Raw genomic sequence first — 22,960 nt, 5'->3', positions numbered from 1 at the left:
CATGGCTACTTGTCATGCTCCCTTCAGTTGCTATAGATTCATGTTTCAATTCTATTGGATTTCCACCTGCATTCTGCTTGTCTAGACTTTTTCTTGTACTGGGGATTAAACTCTAGGCCTTGCACATGGTCAGCAAATGCTATACCACTGAGCCACGGTCTTGACTTTTTGCTTAGATCATCATTGACCAATAGAGTTACGATGTAAGCCCTACTAGCCACATTAGAACATAAAAGCAAAAAAAAAAAAAAAAAAAAAAAAGGGTGAAAGCCACTTGATAATTTTCTTTAACTAGGACATCCAGAATACTACTGTGTAAACAGATAATCCATATAAAAATCATTGAAATGTTTTATATCTTTCTATTTTTCTTGGGCAGTCTTTGAATTCTAGTGTATGTTTACACAACACGACCAATTAGAACTGGCCACATTTCAAATGCTCATTTTAATGCTGCTTCATTGTACAGTATGGATTTAGATGGAGATTTACTCTGAATAAATTGGCTATTGACAATGTCGATATTTTAAATGACTTTTTGCTTGGCTCTGCTGGCCAAGTCTACGTGTGTGATTTTTATGTGCAATGTTTGTGTCACTTTTATAGCCTCTGTGTGTGTGTGTGTGTGTGTGTGAACATGAGAATGAAGAATGAAGAAGAAGAAGAGTTTGGCAACACAGTGATATTTGTTCCTATTAAGTATTGCCTACTGACCATTCTACAATAAGAATATGTCCCGTTAGCATGCAAAGTTATGCTGGGAAAACTTCTGCCTCATTTACTCAGGCTGATTCTCATCTCTCTATGGGTCAGTGGTTCATTTACTAGAGGTCACTAGCATTCCTGCCCAGACAATTATTTCATTCATTATGATGAGGAAATATTTGCCTTTGATGGCAACACAACTGGTTGACATAGTTCTTCATTTTACGTCACCTGTCAGATTTTAGTGATAATGTTTAAATGCCAAATACAGCCATCAAGACAGAAACTGCCAGTTTTGAGCGCTCTCTCTCTCTCTCTCTCTCTCTCTCTCTCTCTCTCTCTCTCTCTCGCTCTGTCTCGCTCTGTCTCTCACTGTCTCCCCCCCCCCGTGTGTTTTGTTGGTTTAAAACACTACAGAACATTATCAAAATATGATATTCAGGAATCATATGGTATCAACCATTCCTAGATATACTGATCTGTTCATTGCCAACACAGTTCAATGAGCTGGTAAAAACACATGGGTTTTTTTTTCTGACATGTAAAATAAAATTTAACCAATCATGCATCCCAGCTTCCAACTTCAGTCATACTTTGAAAAGCATTTTAATTTGGACGCTGTGATTGAAAATTTGTAAAAGCCCTGACAGAGCCAGTGTACTTCATATTTTAGAAAAGCTGAGAGCCTGTACCAAATGAGGTATAGGACCCAAAATGCAGGGTGGATGCTTAAAGTACTTCTGTGAACAGGAAGGTGACTTCTTGAACATATTGTAGTATAAATAGCTGAGACTTGGGGGTCATTGTGACCACGAATGAGAGTTGGCATTCTATCTCTTACAAGTGTGTCTCTTGTCTTCTGCTGGCCCATCCAGGCTCCCTACAGCTCTCTGATGGCTTTCCTGGGAGAGCTGAAGGATTTAATGTCCTACTAATGAAACATACATTGCCCCGGCCCCTCCCTTCCTGTGCACATGGCCTGTAGGGATGCTGGCGTGAGGAGATGGGCCTGTGAGAGAAGCCTGTGAGGCTTGTCTAAGTCTTCCTGATGGGAGTAAGGAACCATTGCATATTTACCCAGAATGCACAGGCCTCCTGTCTTTTAGTTTGGAGATGCATTTATCTAGACTCATTCGCCTATGAAACAGCCCAGCAAATAGAAGCCTTCCTTCTTTTCCATTGAAACAACAGTAATTATTGGAACAGATATGTGAGAAGGGACAACCTTCGGTTTCTCTCAGGCAAACAGCTAAGCCTTGTCATTCCGCTACTGTTTTTAACATCTATGTTATATGAATTTGAGCAGCACAGACACCTTCATCCCCAGAAGACGGGGGTACATATTGCTCACGAAAGCACCGCCCCGGTTAGGGGGCGTCAAGCAGAGCGAAGCACAAAGAGGGGTTCACAACTGTTTAGTGGGTGACTGTTGGAATCAAACAACCTAGACTGGAGATGAATTTCTGCCCCTGGCTGAGGCTCAGGCTCTTGGCGCTCTGACCATGTGTCCATTTTTTTTATTTCTATCATAAAATGGAGGCAGAACTGGGTGGTTTCTGAACTTTCCTTTCAACTCGAACGTTCTATGATGAATACAGTGGTCCTTTAGATGAGGTCCTTGAGGATTTGAAATTGTCCCGTCTTTCTAGTCTCCGTCACTTGATGTATTCCCTGACTGACAGATTTCAGCCACCATTTTTAGAAGTGGTGAGTTCTGTGAGCCTTTCCTCTGGCCGTGTTTTATGAAGCGTTCTGAAATGTGCACCGTGTGTCAGAACCCAGGCTCACTTCTCTATCGAGGAGATCTTTCTTTCCCTTTTTGTCACTCTTTGGACTTTTTATGTTGAAAGCAGCAGGTTGAAGAAGGATCTAGTGTAGAAGGGATGCTTTGGAGCTCAGCGGCAACGGGCCAGTGGGTCTCTGAGAGCATCCGTGCTTGTCAGCGCCCAAACACCTGAGCCAGTGACGAGAAGCCGCCCAAGGCTGAGAAGCCGAGGGGCGCGCCTTCATTTCTTCGTTTTTCTCTGCAGATTCCTAGTCTGTCCTCCATGAAAAATCCCCCCCCCAATCTAATTTCTTATACTGAAAACGGCAAGAAATGATTAGTCTGCTTAACAGTTCAAAGGTATTCTTTACCCAGAAGAGGTTCTGACTGTTATTCTGTAAGCATTGGGAAGTGTCAGGAAAAGACTTTTTAAAAGACAAACATCTATTTTCCCGCGACCGTCACTGCTCCCTTCTCCCATTTCCTTATCGAAAGACCAGAATGAGCGTTGCTTAAGAATCAGAATTTCAGCCATGTGGGCTAGTGCATAAAAGTGCTAGGTACCCGCCTTCCCTCGGTCTAAGCCATCCCCTACACTGACTGGGGGGCCGTTGTCCCGGAATATCTAGAAGGAAAGAATATGGATGACAAGCTACTGCTTTTGGGGGGAGGGGAAGTTGTTGTTCTTGTTTGTTTGTTTGTTCGTGTGGAGATGGGGCATGACAGTGTTTTACTATGTAGCCCTGGCAATCCTGGAATTCACTATGTAGACCAGACTGGCCCCAAACTCATAGAGACCCACCTGCCTCTGCTTCCTGAGTGCTAGGAATAAAGAAATGATTCACTATGTTTGACTTTTGGAGATATTTAAAAAATGTTTGTTTGTTCGTTTGTTTTTGAGACAGGTTGTCCTGAAATTCACTATGTAGACCAGGATGGCCTCAAACTCACAGAGATCCGCCTGCCTCTGCTTCCTAAGTGCTGGGATTAAAGGCATGCGCCACTATGCCTGGCTTGAAATTCTCATTCAAACCACAAGAGGAACCAACTTTTTTATATTCTGCATATGAGTGGGATCATGCAGCACTTGTCTTTTGTGCCTGGCTCCCGTCAGTTAACATCATCAGGATCCTAAATGGATGCCTGACCAGAACCCTGGTGCATGCCGGAGCACTTGTTTGCTCTTGCAGAAGACCCAGGTGCAGTTTTCTGGCAGCACACAACCTGTGGATCAGGATGTAAAGATCTCAGTTAAGCCACCGGAGATAAAATAACACAGTGAGGGTGACTTCATGATCTCCCATTTCTCTGCTTTTCTTGTTAACTTCTGAAAGTGACTTTATCTTCTCCAAGATCTTTCAGACATCTCAGAAGGGAAAAAAAGGTGAGTTCAGTGCCCATTCATTGAGTACCTCAGAGGTGTCAAGTATTTTCTAGGTATTATCTTCAATACTTACATGATAGGTACTGTTGTTACTGGGGAGACCTGGGGTTCCCTGTTGGTTTCTTAGTTTTCCTATGAAAGAAAGTGTTTATCAACAGACTCAGAGGAAGGCTCAAGGACAGATGCTTCTTTTTTGTGGGGGTGCAGTGGGCATTGTCTAATGTTTCTATATTATTGACAGAACACTGCACTAAAATATTTAAGTATATTATCAATGGCTACCATGTCTAAAAATTACTGTAGTGCCTATTTAGTGTAGTGGATATGTTTCTTTTCTTTTCTTTCTTTTTCTTTTTTTCCACACAGGTTTTCTCTGTGTAGTCCTGGCTGTTCTGGAACTCACTCTGTAGACCAGGCTGGCCTTGAACTCACAGAGATCCACCTGCCTCTGCCTCTCCTGTGCTGGGATTATAGGTGTGTACTACTACCACCACTGGGCTGGATATGTGTCTTAAAGAGTGATTGATATAACCAGAACAGCGTAACATGGGATTCAGTACAGTTAATTCTTATTGAGTAAATAATGTACTAAAGGCGGTGAAAGGAAACAGGTATTTTTTTTTCTTTTCTTCATTATAAACCCAGATTTAACATTTAAGGTTGGTTTTATGAGAATTTTAGGGGAAAACAACAGGGCAAGCAAGGTGTCAATCTTGGCACTTACCAGGAGGAAAGGGATAGAGGAGAAAAGAAAAGGTCATGACTTCAAGAGAGCAGGCGGGTTCAGCATCGGAGGTCAGCAAGCACCAGATGGTGGAAAGTGTGAGGGGAGCTTCAGAGGGGACTGAGAGAGGCCAAGGGATGCTCAATCTTACCACAAGGACACTTGCTCATCTATGTTCATAGCAGCATATTCATAATAGCCAGAACCTGGAAACAACTTAGATGCCCCTCAACTAAAGAATGGATAAAGAAAATGTGGCACATATACACAATGGAGTACTACTCAGCAGTGAAAAACAATGGCATCATAAAATTTGCAGGCAAATGGATGGAACTAAAAAATACCGTTCTGAGTGAGGTAACCCAGCCTTGGAAAGACAAACATGGTATATACTCACTCATAAGTGGACACTAGATGTAAAGCAAAGGATAACCAGACTACAACCCACAGCTCCAGAGAAGCTAGCTAACAAGGAGGACCCTAAGAGGGACACATAGATAGCCCAGGATGGATTACCCTGGGAAGGGGAAATAGATGAGATCTCTATGAATAAACCGGGGATGAGGAAGCAACAGAGGGTAGGGGATGGGGGATGAAAACATAAGGGAACAGAATAGTTGAGCTGGAATAGGGATGGAGTGGGAGAGCAATGAAAGAGATACCATGATAGAGGGAGATATTATAGGGATAGGGAGAAACCTGGTGCTAGGGAAGTTCCTGGGAACCCACAAGGATGACTCCAGATTATACTACTAGCAATAGTGGAGAGGGTGCCTGAACTGGCTTACCCAGTAATCAGATCAGTGAATACCCTAACTGTTATCATACAGCCTTTATCCAGTAACTGATGGAAATAGATGCAGAGATCCACAACCAAGCACCAGGCCGAGCTCCAGGAGTCCAGTAGAAGAGAGAGAAGAGGGATTCTATAAGTAAGGGGCATCAAGAACATAACGGGGAAACCTACAGAGACAACCAACCCAAGCTAGTGGGAACTCATGAACTTTAGACCAACATCTGTGGAGCCTCCGTGGGACTAGACTGGGCCCTCTGCATAAGCAATACAGTTGTGTAGCTTGATCTGCTTAAGGGGTTCCCTGGCAGTAGGATCAGGATCCATTCCTGGTGCATGAGGTGGCTTTTTGGAGCCCTCTACCTATGGTGGGACACCTTGCACAGCCTTGATGCAGGGGGAGGAGCTTAGGCCTGCCTCAACTGAATGTACCAGGCTCTGCTGACCCCCCCCCCTTGGGAGGCCTTAGCTTGTCAGAGGAGAGAATGAGGGGTGGGTTGGGGTGGGGGAGAAGGCTAGGGGGAAGGGAAGGAGAGAAGAAAGGGGGATCTGTGGATGGTATGTAAAATGAAAAAAAAAAAAAGGTCTTATGTTCTTCTGACACAGGGTCTCACTATGTAGCCCTGGCTGTGCTGGAACTCACTGTAGTTGGTCTTGAACTCACTGAAATCTGCCTGCCTCTGCCTCACAAACTCTAGGATTAAAGGCGTGCACTCATTGATAAGTAAAAATCCCCTGGTAATGAGTGACTCCGTCAATGCAAAGTCAGATGAGGCCAAATTAATAAATCCAGATTTAATCTGAGCAAAACATTCCCAGGAGGTGGGAGGTGTCCCAAGGGAAGAGGAGAAACCACAAGGGAAAACCACGTGGCAAGTCTATAGGCCAGGTCTTAAATACCTGTAGGCATGGTCTTTGAGCAGTTCTACGGGAGGAGCCAACCATTGGCAGGCTTTCTGAGGGGCAGGGCCCAGAATGGAAGGAGTGATGCCAGAGCAGAGCTTCCTAACACCCATCAACTGGCTTAAAGTCTCATTGTTTTAAGTGAAATAAACAAAAATTCATTTTACCTTAGAAATTCTGTATTTTGTAAAGCTATAATCATATTTTAGAAAAAAAACTCATATATACTTTACTAGGGCTTCTTGGAAATTTTATGCGTACTTCCTTTTAGCTGAAGAAATTTTTGTGTGACCCTGGGCCCTGGGTACATCAGTAGATAATATAATTACACAATTCCAGCATTTTTGCAGATGATGAATCATAAAGAAGTTTAGTTTAAAACAATTTTTCGGTACATACATAATTTTGTCATTTTTTAATGATTAAAGCAAATTTGCATAATAGTAAGATGGGTGTGGTCATTTCTTTTTAAATAGAGAAGTAAGTCTTGGCTGAATTTAATATATCAGGATACAGAGCATCTCCAACCTTTTTCAAAGTCAGTGGATATTTTGATTTTATGATTGTCAGTGCTGAGATTGCTTCTCTGCAGACACAAAGGGTACAAAATGGAAGAAGGATGCTTCTGGCCATCCCTGGAAATGGTTGGAAACTCAATCCCAATCCAAGCCAAAATGTAGTTAACAAACATTTTTGAAACTCATGTCAACAACTCCAACAGCAATTTTTTTTCTTTTTCTTTTTTCTTTTCTTTTTTTTTTTTTTTTTTTTGGTTTTTTGAGACAGGGTTTCCCTGTGTAGCTTTGCGCCTTTCCTGGAACTCACTCTGTAGACCAGGCTGGCCTCGAACTCACAGAGATCCACCTGCCTCTGCCTCCCGAATGCTGGGATTAAAGGCGTGCGCCACCACCGCCCGGCCCAACAGCAATTTTTAAAATCAAACATTCTAACACAATACACTCCAGAGACAAATTAATTTGATACTTACAGGCTGAGAGATGACGGTCGGAGAATACTAAAAAGCCTTTGTTTTCCATGAGTAAACCATTATGTGTTTACTAGAGCAGGCAAACCTTGTATGGACCGTGAAAACACTGCCGTTTGTAACGTTCGATAGTCTGGACTGAGCCCAGGTGTTCCAAGCGGTGTACACTGTCACTGTGCAGTGTGACAGCGAAGTGTGCCCGGTGTGTCATCAGAACCAGAACTGAAATCAAAGTCATGCCGTGCAACACGGAGTTCTGCCGAAACACCTCAGATCCATTTCACACTTGATTTTGAATTAATTTCTACCCATTCAGAAACTCCTTACTGGGGCCAGATCTTTTAAACCACCAACCTTCAGTCATGTGACCCCATACTCAGAGGAGGGGCACCAAACAATCGAAAACTTTGCTTCCCATAGATGTGCAGCTAAGAACCCAGGCTAGGCGCGGTGGGTGGGACACACTTTCATTGCAGATATGATGGAACTGACTAAGCAAACGTACTACCCGGTAGACTAATTTATTCAGGGGTGGTGTTCTGCTCCATCTCAGCATGTCATCACAGTGGCAAAGTCATTCTCAGAAGTTATTGTCCCAGCGTGATCATACCCCTGTGGAGTCAGAGCAGCTACCTGGGTTCTGTTATCAGAGACACACATGTGCCAAAGCAGCTGTCCTCCGTAAGCCACCATGGGTGACTAAGATTCACCGGTGGGCTGCCTGTGAGTAGGCTTGAGCCAGGTGGATTCCCTTCAGCTGAGAAAGAGTCAGGTGAGGTGCCGGAAAAATCGTTTTTAAATTGTTCTGTCATATCATCGGGTCTCCTCCTTTTAAGTGCAAAGTCGTGGATTTCATTCTGTCTGACCACATAGCCATCAGGGGCTTGGCTCAGTACCTGGCTGTGAGCCTGTAGGTGATACTAAGGAAGGTGAATGCATGGAGCTTATGTCATGGAAATCTCTTTTACCAGATTTTCATAATGACTGACTGCCGATGGGCTGGGGGAAAAGTCAGATCAAGAGCATGTCTGTAAAAAGAAAGAAATTTCTCCTCCTCTTATTCTCTTTCAAGAAAATGAATAGCGGAGCACCATGAAGCAAAATGGGTCTTTAAAAATAAAGATCTTTTATGTAGAGAAAGACAAGTTGAGAAGAAAGGCAGAACCTCTGATACCACCTCTGAGGCTTTAATCTGAGCAGAAGTTGCTTGTCATTGCTGACATCATTATCAGAGGCCATCTCTGTCCCCAGAGTCTCACAGATGGCATTATCTGCATTTCACATCTGGCGGATGAAGGGAAGGGGGCTGACAAGACCAAAGCTATTAGATCAGTGGTCCATGAACCTGGTTGCAGCTTAGAATCACCTGGGGAGTCTTTAAAACAACTGATGACACCCAGGCTCCATCCCGGGACTGTTGGATCTGGCTCTGTGGGGTGGAGGCTGCAGTGTTGGGTGGGTTTAACAGCTCCCCAGGTGACTGTAACATACTGTCAAGGTTGAGGGTTGACTGGAGTGATGGTAGTTAGGACAGGTCAGCAAGTGAGGCCAAGAGGTCAAAACTTAGTTCACAGGAGAGTGAGAAGCAGTAGTTAGCGTTTAGCTTTTCTGGTCAAAAGCAAGCTGGGATCCTTGGCTTTCAGTCATTAAACTGTACATGTCCTTGAACAATCTGGTGGATGAATCTCCAGTGAGAAACGGAGTGCACTTGCTTCTCTGTACCAGAGACATTCTTTCTTCACACATCTGCCCACCAGCTACAGGTCCAGCTGCTTGGGCCAAAGAGCCAGCTCTGCCCCTGACAGAATGGCTACTGGCTGCTCACCCCACCTGTCTGTGTCAATGAAGTCACCTAATTTGCAGAACTTGGCAGAAGATCTGAGACATGTTCTCTAACCACTTGAGCAGAAACAAAGCTACCATTTGATCCACATCTGTCTGTCTTCTATGCAAATCCTCTGGTTCTTCCAAAGAGCCTCACAGGGGTCCCCTTTAGCAGTATGTTATCAATATGAAGATCATTTGAGACATTACAGAGTATCCAAAAACTTGCACACAGGAAGCAGCAGAAACAAGAATGGAAGCAGTATATCAGAGGGAGTGTGTGACAGGCATCAGATAAGTAATGAGAAAGCCAAAATTCCAGCATTTTAAAAATAGTAATAGCCACCCACCTGATGATGAAAAAGGGAAAAAAAAATCTGAACTACAAAATGAAAAGTTTGTCTTAATTCATTTCACATAATCCAGGGATAAGACTGGGAGGGGGCGGCTCTTTGGTTCCAGTGTAAGACACAAAATCTGATCACCTGGAGACCAAATGGCCCTGCCAATCCCAGTGGTTGGTCCTCAGCCTAGAGAATGCAGACACTCTGCACTGCGTGATCACATCCCTCTCTCGTCAGCGCTACACCCCTCCTGCTGTTCTCATCAGGTTAAAGACATATTTAGGCAATTACTCCACATTTCCAAAGAGCTTCTACACAAACGATCTCATTCGTATTTCTCATAAGCTCTGGGACATTTCTTCCTTCTTTTCTTTTTGCCTTTCCTTTGACACATAATAGTACATATTCATGGGGGCACACTATGATGCCTCGATACGTGTGTATTGTATAGTGATCAAATCTGGGTAAGGAGATACATTCAAAACCTTCTCTTTGATATTTTGAAATATGCGATGCAATTTTGTTAACTAGAGTCACCCTACTGTGTAACAGAGCATATTTCTCCCGCCTAATTGGAACTCCATGCCTGTTGACCAATCTCCCCCTAGCCCATTCTCTGCTAACCACTATTCAGTTCTCTGGTTCTGTGAGATTGCTGTTTCACTATCCACAGTCACAGATAAGGGAGCTGAGCTGTTTAGAGATCTCATCTATAATAAAGGTAACACTTCATTCGTCCCAAATCTTCATAACCCTAAAAGCACTGCTCAGCTCAAGCTGACATCCCCTCTCAGTTAGCGCCTGTCTATTCATCACCCTCCCAGCAGCATCACCATCAGCTTTTGCTTTGGTGATTCATTATCTTTCAGTCCTTTGTCACTCCTGGGCAGTGCTGTATTATACATAAACTCAGACTAAATTTACCAAGTCCTGTTTTTGAGACTACTAGAATTAAGAGACATGACAGACTAGAATCAGTAACAGATAAAGGGATAATGAAGTCTCTGAGTAAAACGTAACAAAAAAAATTCCAGCAGCTAGAACTAAAATAAATTTTGAAGCAATTGAAATGGAAGTCATACATTTGGGGGTATCAAATAAAACATGGATTAATGACAGGCAATAAAGGAACATATTTAGCATTTAGTAAAAACAAGTGCTTTGCATCTCTTTTTTTTTTTTTGATCTATTGAAAATATCATGACTTTACCTGTAGGATAAAAATTTTCAAGTTAGAGAGATATGTACCATTAACTTCTCTCTCTCTCCAAAAGTCTCCTTGCTGCCTATATGTGCCTTAGCATTCTGCTGGAGTCTGAAGATGTGAAAACCATCAGAAAGGATACTTGCTCAATTATAGAATCTATCAGAAGTCTTTATAATCAATCACTTTGTCGGTCAGAATGAGCTAAGTTGTGTTTCAATAATAAATAAATCCAAACACTGTAGGTTTGAAAAACCAAATGTATTTTTTGGTCATAGTACATAGTTCTTTGTAGGTCAGCTGTAGATTCACTCTAGGTCACAGCTGCTATATGGAATGTTGGCAGTTGACAGTTGTAACAGAGAAAGTATTCTGGAGACCATCACACTAGCAATTACATTCTCTGACCTGGAACTCAAAGATGCCATTTTCACACTTTAATTATTTTGGCCAAGGCATGTTGCACAGCCACACCAAGCTCCCAAAGGGCCAACATGTGCACTCTGCCTAGGAGTTCAAATTGATGAAGCAGTGCAGCTATCAATGTCTTAATAACAGCAATCACTATCACAATTATTGTATTTGTTCAGAAAGCTCAATGAAGGGGACTTACTCTGTATGAGGACAAGGTAGAGAAAGCAGGTAAGTTCTCAAGGGTCAGTTATATTTTATTAACTGTAAGTAGGGACTTTCAAAGTAAAGGAACAGCAGGGCTTCCTGAGGCCAAAGGAAGAAGATGTGTAGTAAGTGGGAAGAGGAAGATGAGGCTGGGGTGGTGGTGACCAGGATATGACAGACCTTGCTTGCTATCCTGAGGCAGTTCACTTGGGCTTGTAGGCAATACGAAGCCACTAAAAAAATTAAAGCATGTGACAGGGCAGATGACAAATGAGAAGAATAAAAGACAGGCTGAGGCCGGAGGCCAACAGGAGACTTGCAACACCGCGAATTAGCTAAAGGAGAATGCAAAGAAAGGGTCACACTTCCTAAATCCTCCTACAAAAAAAGCAACAGGGTAAATGACAGAATACACTAGAATTTCTAACAAAGTTCTGGAAAGTTGTTGCAGGTTGATGAGATGAGAAGGGCAGAAGGAACAATTGTAGATGAAGATGAAGCAGGAGTTGGTCCTGTTTCATCTGATGGTTCACCTGTGGAGCACAAACAAAAGACACCCATCTGTTAAATAAGCCTTGAGGTTGAGAGCGGCCTGGAGTAGAAGCAGAGAAGGGAGAAGGTGCCGGCGGCGGGAGGCAGCAGTTGGAAGCATAGGTGAGGATGGAATTCTCGGGGAAGGAATGAATGAGATACAAAGACACGTGCCCTGGAAAAGAGTGATGTACATGAGGGAGAGAGATGAGAGACTGACAGAAGGGTGACTGAGGTGCAAGGGACTGGCTGAGGGAAGCCTAGGGAGGAAAGACCTTCGTGGAAATGGTTCATAGGCCTAAACACTACAGGGATGGCTGTAGACAAATTTTTCTGTGGGCTGCCAGCTCACAAAGAAATGACACGGAGACTTATTACTAATTTTCAAAGCTCAGCCTATAGCTTAGGCTTGTCCCACTAGCTCTTATAACTTAAATTAACCCGTTTCTATTCATCTACATGTTTGTGACTTGTGGCTTTTACCTCTCCTCCTGCATGTCTTGTTTCCTCTGTATCCAGCTGGTGATTCTGCCTTTCTTCTTCCATGAGGCCCCTCTGTCCCCAGAAGTCCCACCTAACCTCTTCCTGCCTACCTATTGGCCATTCATCTCTTTATTAAACCAATCACAGTGACACATCTTCACACAGTGTAAAGGGATCTTCTGCAATAGATGGCAACTGAGAAAACGTGAATATGGTTCCTGGAGTGTCACAACCAGAAAGACACAGGGTCTTTTGTAAAGAAACCATGATGGAGTGAAGAAGGCAGGTCATTGCAGGAGTTGAAACGGCAACTGGAAGAAAGGATCCTGGCATAAGGACTAGGTAGAAAGGGAGAGATTGAGATTAGGAAATAGTAGATTCCCTTAGGTAAGGCTAGGGTGTGTGTCTATGTGTCTGTATGTGTGGGGGGGGGGTAGAGAGAAGGACAGAGCAAAAGGCTGAAGATGGTGAGGCTAGAGAAGGTGGAAGTGGTCTAAGAGCACAGAGAAAGGGCTTCATCCTGCAAAGGAGAACTCTTCTCACAAAGGACAAAGGGAGGCTTTTGCTAGACTATGGAGAAACGATGGTATCTTCTATTACACTGACAAAACACCATGACCAAGGAAACTTATAAACGAAAGCATTTAACTGGGGTTTATGGTTCTAGAGGGTTAGAGTCCATGACTATCATGGCAGGGAGCATGGAAGCAGGAAGGCAGGCATGGTGCTGGAACAGATGCTTAGAGTTTATATCTGATCTACAAGCATGAGGCAGAGAGAGAGCTAACTAGGAAGGGCATGGGCTTTTGAAACCTCAAAGCCCAGCCCTAGTGACACACCTCCCCTAACAAGGCCACGCCTCCTAATCCTTCCCAACAGTTCCACCAATGTGGGAACAAGCATTCAAACATAAGTCTGTGGGGGCCATTCTCATTCAAGCCACTAAATATAGGTATGTGACATAAGGACTGAAAACATGAAGGAAATTCTATTATCTCCACTTCCTCTGAGCAATGAGAGTCTCGATTACTAGACTCTAATGAGCCCCTTGTAACCCAGATACACAAGACCATAAGAAACGGAAGTGGGGAGCGACAGGTGCCTAAGAATATGAGATACTAGATGTGTTAATGCAGGCCTGGAATCCCAGGATTTGGGAGGCTGAGCAAGATGATTTTGAGTTCAAGACTAGTCTGGGTTACTCAATAGGTTCAGGGTTAGCTTGCACTACATACAGACCATGTCTCAAATAAATAAATAAATATGAAGTGAGGTTGGACCACCTGACAGGGACAGGAGCAGGGAGGACTGCAAAGGCATTTACAGGTTTGTCTGCAGAGAGCAGAGGCCTGAAGTGTCTCCATCTTGGCAGGAGACAGAAGCCAAGGAGCACAGCCCCTGTGAAATGATTTCATGAGAGCAGATTTCTGTCAGAGAGCTTCCCTGTGCCGTGTTTGCACTGCAAGTCATTAACTGACGACTTATTCAGCTCTGTTTCCTAACAGCAGGCTCCCGGAACAAGGGTGTAGCAGCCTTTCTTTGCATGTCAGCTCTGCAGCCTGGAGTTTCTTCCTCACCCTCTCTTTTCTGGTACTTAGGTGCCATCGTTCTGCTGTTGGACGGGTGAACCCAATGACTGGTTACTAGTCACCATTTCAGATCTATCCATGCTACTGTGTGCAGCAGCTGTCTGTGTCTTTTCGTTGTTGACTTAGAGTTTATTATATGCACATGCACACCTTGCTTAGCCATCTGCCCATTGATACTATTTAATTGATGAGTATGAATGAAGACATGTAAACATCTGCATACAGGTTTGGGTGAAGTGTGGTTTTGTGTTCTCTGAGGTAAGTTCCTAAGAATCGGAATGGTGTGCATTGGTAATCTAAGTCCAGCTAGGTTCTGGAACAGCCAGGTACAGCCATGTGCAGACAAGCAAAATAACCTTGGCCCCAAACTGTACCATGTATAAAAAACTCAAAATAGACACCAAGGAGTCTGGGAAATGGCTCAGTCAGTAAAGCGCTTTCCATGCAAGCGTGAGGACCTGGCTCTCGTCTCCAGAATCCATGCTAACAAATAATGACTAAATAAACTCGATGTGGCAGCCTTAGTTAGTAATCCCAGGGCTGGAGAAGGGGAGACAATCAGATCCAGGGGCCGGCTGGCAAACCCACTGATATGTAACAGTTTCCTCCCACATTGAAACATTTCATCCTTCAGGGAAGATCCTTAAGCAAGAAGGTAAACACTCAAACTAGCTTCAGGAAGTCCCTGAAATTGACAAGATTCAGTAGGCCCCTCCTTGCCAGTGTGAGCAATGAAAGCTGCAAAGAAGACTGCTGCCTGGGAGAAGCACAAACCAGCCCAGCTGCCTGAAAGACGTTTAGAGCAGAGCCACATGGAAAGGACCGTCCAACCTGTTGATCTGCCTGCAGGCTGTGCAGGGTGCTCCAGGTTTTCCAGCTTTTGTGAACTGTCACCCATGCAGGGTGGGCTTTAATGATGCAGCTGTCTTTGAGTCATTTCTGTTCCTGTAATTTCTCACCCATGTTCTTGTGAGTACCCCAGTAAAACTCACTGGTTCAACACGTTGGTTGGACTTTGGTGGTCACCATACTTTAGTCTGACTGAGGTGAGTAGACATGTGTGCTGTGTTTCCCCAAAAAAAGTTTTGTCACACAACACCCACCTATCATAATTTCAGAGCCTTAAACTAATGCAGAGACCTGCTGCAAAATACAAACTAAGTGGGCAGTGCCTGAGCAACAATACCCAAGGTTGTTCCATCTACACATACACACACTCACACACACACACACACACACACACACACACACACTACAAATTTCAAAGAAAGAAACATCAGAAAATATTTGTGACCTTTCATTTGTCAAAGACTTCTTAGATTTGACATCTAAACCCTGACACATAAAAGAAGAAAATAGATAAACTGGACTTCATAAAAATAAAAACCATTCCTCAAAGACACAGAGACATGCCCCAAACATGAAGAAAATATTTGATTTTCTTGTCTGATAAAGAGCTTGCATCCAGCATGCATAAAGCTGATTCAAAACTCAATTACAAACCTCCTAATGAAAAACGTACAAAAAGTATGAAGAGACATATCACCAAAACCAACGCAGACATCCAAAACAAGCTCATCAAGCATGGTCCACCTCAGCAGTCATTTGGGAAACGCTAATTAAAACAGTGAGATCGCCTCCACATCTATTAAATGGCTACAGTTTTAAAAACCCTGCTGAAAAATCATGGGACAACAAGGCCCTTGCATTACCTGTGGGAAAGTAGATGGCCCCTACAGTTCGGAGAACATTTGACTGCCTCTTCTAGAGTTATACCTGCAGAAGCTGAGACGTCGCAATGAGAGAATGGGGAAAGGTTTGGGAAGGATGGAATATCCTACATCTTGATTGTGGTAGCAGTTGTACAAACTGAATACCTTTGTTAAATCTTGCAGAGGTTTGGCAAGATGGCTCAGTGGGTAAAGGAGCTTGCTGCACAGGCCTTGGAGACCTGAGCTTGATTCCAGGAACCCACAGCTCAACACAGCTCAACACAGCTGTGCTCTGACCTACACACACACACACACACACACACACACACACACACACACACACGCTGTGGCATGCACACAACAACAAACAACAATAACATAAAATTTTAAAAACTTACAGAATCAAAAAGGGATACATTTCCCCCCATGTTAATTTCAATATTATCCTAAAACTAAAGGGTGTGGAGAGTGGCCACAAAGGCGGGTATGTCACTGTGAGTTTAGGTAAATTAATTCTCTGTGCCTAGGTCATTTTACTCTGCACATATGGCAAAATAATATTTCCCTCCTATTTTTGTAAGAGCTGAATATGCTGGACCAGGTTTTGTGGGTAAAGGAGCTTGCTGCCAAGGCTAAGGACTTAAATTCAATGCCTGTGACCCACTGTGTGGAGAAGGAGAGCCAGCGCTGGTGAAAAACCCAGGCTCTGATCAGCAACACCGTGACTAGTCCGCGGCTGAAGCTGGGAACGGGCCATGAAATATTGTGTCACTTTAGTGACATTGGGCAGTGTGTGTCTAGAAAGTAGTTTTGTGTGGTCTCTGTTCTTTTTGAGTTAGTATTACCCTACAGTGAAAGGATTCAGATATTTACATCTGTGGAGGAGGAGCCATCCTTAGCCCAGCAAGACACCCTGGCCTCCAGAAATCTCTCAGTTAGCTGTTAACAAGTGAATGGGAGTCATTTGTTAAAACAGGCAGCTAGAGTCAACTCTCAAAAACTGTTCTCTGGTTTACACACACACACACACACACACACACACACACACACACACACACACTAAAACACAAAAACTTAAGAAGAGTAAATACGTTAGTGTATGCACTATCTGGTAGCATAGCAAATGGGACATCATCGTCGGTTTTTGTTCTTACTACTCCTAAATTACTCTGTGGAAATGTTTGGTAATCGTGAAGAGGATGCTTAGAAGATGGGATATTATTATCAAAACATGGGGAATCTGATAAAATGTAAGTCTTCTGCACCCTGCTGGGTGGTTTTTGTCAGATCCAAAAGGAACTCAAATGGCTATCCATGGTGCCTATTAGCATACCGAAGCATCTGCTTAGCCTCCAGCTCAGTACCTGTGGCTCCTCTGGGCTCTCCTAACCCCATCCCCTACCTAAACCTCTCCAGCTCTCCTCCCTTTCTCCAGTTTCTAATTCCTATATAACCCTACCATATGTGCCTTGCACTCTCTCGGTTCTCTTGGCTCTCCACCCCTTCCTCTCTTGGTCCCTTCCCTTACCCATCTCTCTTCCTCTCTCACTCTCCCCCATCCCCTCCTGTCATGGCCCAGTTCAGTATACTGATCATGCTTAGTCTGCTCCTTTCTCTCCCTGCTCTGGACTGTTCCAGTTGTCTGGCTGAGCTCTCCCTCATATCTAGAATAAAAACCCTCTCCTCAACCACACCCTGGAATGGTCATGTCCTCATTTCATTCTGTTTTCTCACAGGGTGGGACTATTAAAAGTTCTTCATGGTCGTGTATTTTTCCTTCTTGCTTCTCCCCCCTGAGGTTAATCAGAGCAACTTCTTTCTGTGTTTGTTTCAAGTCAGTTGTTACCTTACATTTTTGAAGAGGATTAACCCACCTCCTCTATCCACACAACGAGGCTGCAGAGAGGTGGATGGAAGCTGGCTTTTAGTAACTGCTGGTCAAAACCAAGTCAACAGCTGGCCAAAGAAAGTGTGGGAATACCAGGGTGGGCTGCTTGAATTGTCTCCACAGTTAGAATCCCCAGAGGCAGCCTATTGGAGCACAAGACCATTTTTCCCCCTTAGAAGTCTGAGACTTCCATACCCCAGGGAGGCAGGCGGAGTGGGCCACTGGGATGCTGACATGAGGTGCCCTCCACTATGAACTTCACCACACACATTGCCATTACACTAATTAGAAACCTGGGACACAGTACATAGACTCAGTGCTGTGTGTGTGTGTGTGTACTTCACCACACACATTGCCATTACACTAATTAGAAACCTGGGACACAGTACATAGACTCAGTGCCGTGTGTGTGTGTGTGTGTGTGTGTGTGTGTGTGTGTGTGTGTGTACAGGTGCAAGTACCTGTGCTAATGCTGAAGCCAAAGGAGGAAGTCTTCATCTTCACTTTCCACTGCATTCCTTTAAGACAGGGTCTCTCCTGGCTTGGTGGGACACGCCTTTAATCCTAGTGTTCTAGAGGCAGAGGCAGGTGGATCTCTGTGAGTGTGAGGCCATCCTGATCGACAGAGTGAGTTCCAGGTCCAGTTCCAGACCAGCCAGGGATACATAGTGAGACCCTGATGGAATAAAAATACGGGGGGAAAAAAAAAAGAAAGAAAAGAAAAGTTAAGAAAATGCAGCATCTCCCTCTCTGAAGGGGAAGCTCACGACTTTTACTAGTTTGGCTGGCTGGTCAGTGATTCCTGGGGCCCACCCCACTCTGCCTTTCAATGCTTGGTACGCCGTGCTTTTCCTCAGGTGCTGGGGACTGAAACCCAGGCCTTCCTGCTTGTAGAACAAGTGCTCATACTCACTGAGGTATCTCCCCTGCCCCTCGTGCCTCAGTTTTTAATGATATACCTATCTCACTTGTGTAGAGAATTCAGCCAGGAGAGCAGAGTACTTAAACAATCATTATAAACACATCCCTCTGCACACACACACACATACACACACACACACACACACACACACACACACACACACACACACCTGCCCCCCGCAGTGGCAGGATAATGGATAATGCACGTTTCTCTCTATGTGATTTGTTTCTTTCCTCATTTTGATGATAATTCCACATCTGTTCCTATAGAATTGCTCTGATCTCTGTGAAATTCCATTGTATGGGATTGTATGCACTATTGTTAGACATACAAGCTCCTTCCAAGCTTTGGCTATCACCAAAGATTCAGCAATGACTATATTTATAATACTTCATGGGACTCATATACCCAAATATGCCTATTAGAGGCTCCTATGAATAAGCAAAGTTACTGAGCTAAAGAGAATGGACATTTCAGTGCTTTAGCGATATTGCCCAGCATCAAGGAAGTTTTTCTACTTTTTACTCCCAAAAGAAGTGCACAAGAGGCTCCCTTTTCCTACACCCTGACTAACATGAGTCACTGCTAAATGTTTTGGACTTAGTAGATGCAGTTTTTAATCACAGGACAATAAAGGACAACTAAGCACCTAGCAGTGGTGGCGCACGCCTTTAATCCCAGCACTCGGGAGGCAGAGCCAGATGGATCTCTGTGAGTTCGAGGCCAGCCTGGTCTACAGAGCGAGATCCAGGACAGGCACCAAAGCTACACAGAGAAACCCAAATTTCCAAAAAACCAAAAACAAACAAACAAAAAAAAAGGGGACAACTAAGTTATACGATGTAGTTACTCCGAAGGGCATTGAGAAAATAACTCTACCTCTTAAAGGGGAATTCACACCTGTGTAAAGGGAGACAATCATAGTGAACACCTTTGAAAACAAGCAATCGAATCTGCTTGCTCCCTTACCAGTTGTCTGTGTACTCTCATTAGGTTCCAAGCTCTGTGGAAGACATCAGGGTCTTTTTCTGTCTTGTTTTATAGTTCTACCTCCAGCTCCCAGAGCAATGGCTGACGCATAGTAGGTGCTCACTGAATAAGTGAAGCATTGGCCAGATGCTTGGGAAACCAAACCGTGTTGAATTGAGCTTCCCTTTGTTGTCCGGATTTGCTGAAGGCGAGCGTGCTGACGGAACACTGAGAGCTGACATCTGTAGGGCTTTTCATCTCCTGAGCAGACAAGGAGAACTTGCCCTGAATACAAAATCTAGAAATAGATTTGGCATGTTTGCTAAATGGAAAAATATTTCTTGTAGTACCAGAAATAATTTTCCCATAGCCTCATGCTACAACAAAATATTGAAGCTGTCTGAAAATTCTCAATTCTCTACTGTTGTTGTGGCCTAGAAATTAATTTTTGTATTATAACAAACAAAGGTGGTATAAAAACCTTTGGATGTTTGAGTTCTCCCAGGTGCATTCGAATTTAAAATATCACTATAAAATGTAGATCAGTTTTTTAAAAGCGATTATTGGGAACTGTCATTGAAACTTGGGTCATCAAAATGTACAGTTTTGAGTTATTAATCCAGCACTGGAGGATAATCAAAGACGGAAGAATCTCCCATACTCCCCAAGTACCATATTTTACTGGTGAATTCTATGAAATAATCCCCTCTTTAAGTCTTTGGGTAAACCCCTTGTAAATTGGTAGGTGAGGGGAAAAATGTGTTCATAAAAATGATTTTTAGTGATGTTTGAAAGCATGTAAAGGAATTGGGTTTAAATTTTCAGTTACACTTGCAGAATACTGCTCATAAGGTTCTTCTAATCCTCGGTTTGTCCTCAGTCTTCCCAGATTTGCTGCAAGCCATCCCTGTGAGCATCCACGTCAATATCATTCTCTTCTCCATGATTCTTGTCGTCTTAACCATGGTGGGGACAGCCTTCTTCATGTACAACGCCTTTGGCAAGCCCTTTGAAACTCTGCATGGTCCACTGGGGCTGTATCTCGTGAGCTTCGTTTCAGGCAAGTACAAAATTCTGCCTCCAAAGTGCTTTTCAATGTGTCAAAAGATGCTCTCCCTAAGTGTAGTTATGCCATGCGTGCAGTAATATTCCTGTAGTATTATCCGTGACAGCAAATAATGGAGAAATACTATAATTATCTAACAATATGAAATTCATTGTGTACATTACAGTAGTCTATATGAGTGAATCCAATCTTCACATTATAATTTTGAAGATGTAATCAAAAGGATGAATGCTTTTATCAAGATGTTAAATGAAAACAGCAGTAAGATTTTACAAATATTGTGAACCTGTTGGACTATAAATACAGAAAACATACACATAAGATATTGACGGAATTGCTTATATAGACATATACTCTTTCACACACACACACACATGCACACACACACACATACACACACACACACCATTATAGAGGCTATATTTATATATGAGAGACGGGTGGAGACATTTTGTTAGTTGTGGTTTTCTCTGAGGATTTAAACTATGGGTGGTTTTACTTTTGCTCATGGTTATCAATATTTCTAAATGTTAACTAGTGTGCACTTATTTATTCATAATCAGAAAAATAAGAAATTTTCATCATGAAATGAATGACCACAGATTAATGACTGTATTCAGGACTGTTGGTGCTTCATGTAGACTAATGCTGGTTGCATCTGGGTAAGGATGCACTCTCCACCCAAAAGACCAATGTTTTGATAAACACATCCCACTTCATAACTGGGTTAATGAAAAAGATGTAAAAATCTAGTCAGTGCTACAAAGTGCCTATAATACATTTTTTGAAGGAGGAAAAGAAAGATGAGAAAATGAAATCTATTTACATAATTCATGTGGTCTCTAATTTTACACCATTCCAAGCTTACAGATCAGTTCAACATTCTATTATGTTCTATTGATGATTTCTGGGAGATTACAGCTCGCACCAGCCAAAAATCTAATGAAAATCCCTGTTGGACAATGTCTTTCTCCTTTGAAGTTGCCCTTGGCAGCTAGCTCTGTGGCAGCCAGCACAGACTCATCCCCCTCCACACTACTCCCTTCTCCCATACAACGCAGCTCCAGCACCAGCTTGTACAGGGGCCTGCCTGGAAAACAGAGCCCTGCTGTCAACTTACACACACGCGCACACACACACACACACACACACACACACACACACACACACACTGAGTATTCCCCCACTCACACCTTGCTAACCAAAATATTCACCCAACTAAAAGAGATCATTCTCCAGTAGGGATTCTGCTGATATTTCCTCATCTTTTATATATATATACAATACAATTTTATTCCAGTAATGAGTACTCTATGAGGGCAATCCAAGGAGTTCTCATCTGTCTCTGGCAAAAGCATCCAGCATGAAGCTGTCTGTATATTATAGTAAAAACAAACAAACGAAAACAAACAAACAAACAAAAAACCAATTCACATGCATTTGTTGACTTTAAAAAGCAAGCCTGGAGAAGTGCTGCTAACTTGATGGCCTAGATGCCATAGGTGGGAGAAATAAGCACCTTCCTGGGATAAAATTAGCAATGCAGTCCAAAGAGGCAGGAGGACCTGTGCCAGAGAACAACAGGCAGGAGTTTGGCAAAGAACGGGCTTTGAACTGAGGTGGAAAAGGTACAGGCTCAAGGTGGACTACACAAGCCAAGATAGCAACTCAGTCTCACAGGAAGGTCAAGGTTCAAGCGTTTGGGGATTATGTCACCCACTAAACATCCCAAACCAATCTGGTAGACAGCCAGTTGAGTCTGTGAGCATCCAAGTAGTAGACAAACTACGCATGATTTCAACAGAGATTTAATTTTTTAAAAAAAAATTATTTATCTATGTGTACGAGTGCTCTATCCGCATGTACACCTGCACACCAGAGGAGGGCATCAGATCTCACCACAGATGGTTGCAAGCCACCATATGGTGGCTGGGAATTGAACTCAGGACCTCTGGAAAAGCAGTCAGTGCTCTTAACCTCTGAGCCACCTCTCTAGCCCTCAACCGAGATTTAAAGCAGGGTCGTGGCAAAGGTAGGATTCCCGGGTGGACAGCATCCACATCATCTGGGAACTCGTCAGCAAAGTGAATTCTGAGACCACAACCCCAGAGTAACTGAATGGGAGATGCTGGGGTGGACACACATCTGAGCTTGCCCTGCAGGTGAAGGCCTTCTGCTGCAAGCTTAAGGTGCAGCTAGAGCAGTGGTTCCCAACCTTCCTAATGCTGTGACCCTTTAATACAGTTCCTCATGCTGTGATGAGCACCCCCAACCGTAAAATTATTTTTGTTGCTACTTCATAACTATAGTTTTGCTACTGTTATGAATCCTAATGGAAATATCTGTGTTTTCTGATGGTCTTAGGTAACCCCTGTGAAAGAAAGGGTTGTTTGATTCCCAAGGGGGGGTTGAGAACCACTGAGCTAGAAGGACTTGACCAAGCTGTGGTTGGAGGACTGAAAAATCACAATGGCAACTTGAGGTAGCTCGGAGGGTAATTTCTGGAAGCCCCTACCATTCCTGGGGATAGAGGAAGAAACTAAAGACTTCT

The 22,960-nt window shown here is 43.4% G+C and overlaps 1 protein-coding gene across 2 annotated transcripts in view; it reads left to right on the top strand.

Annotated features, from left to right (window-relative positions):
• Positions 1 to 22,960, top strand: part of Clrn1 (clarin 1) — a 36,872-nt gene that overhangs the window by 3,052 nt on the left and 10,860 nt on the right. The window contains exon 2 of one of the 2 annotated variants that reach the window (XM_059264697.1): positions 20,224 to 20,403. The exons of the other annotated variant lie outside the window; for it this stretch is intronic. Within the exon in view, the coding sequence (XP_059120680.1) occupies positions 20,224 to 20,403 (180 nt within the window). The remainder of the gene's footprint in view (positions 1 to 20,223; positions 20,404 to 22,960) is intronic. 2 annotated transcript variants of the gene reach the window in all.

This window comes from Peromyscus eremicus, chromosome 6, assembly GCF_949786415.1.
Source record: "Peromyscus eremicus chromosome 6, PerEre_H2_v1, whole genome shotgun sequence".
Classification (NCBI taxonomy): Eukaryota; Metazoa; Chordata; class Mammalia; order Rodentia; family Cricetidae; genus Peromyscus; species Peromyscus eremicus.
This window is presented reverse-complemented; position numbering and strand designations above follow the sequence as displayed.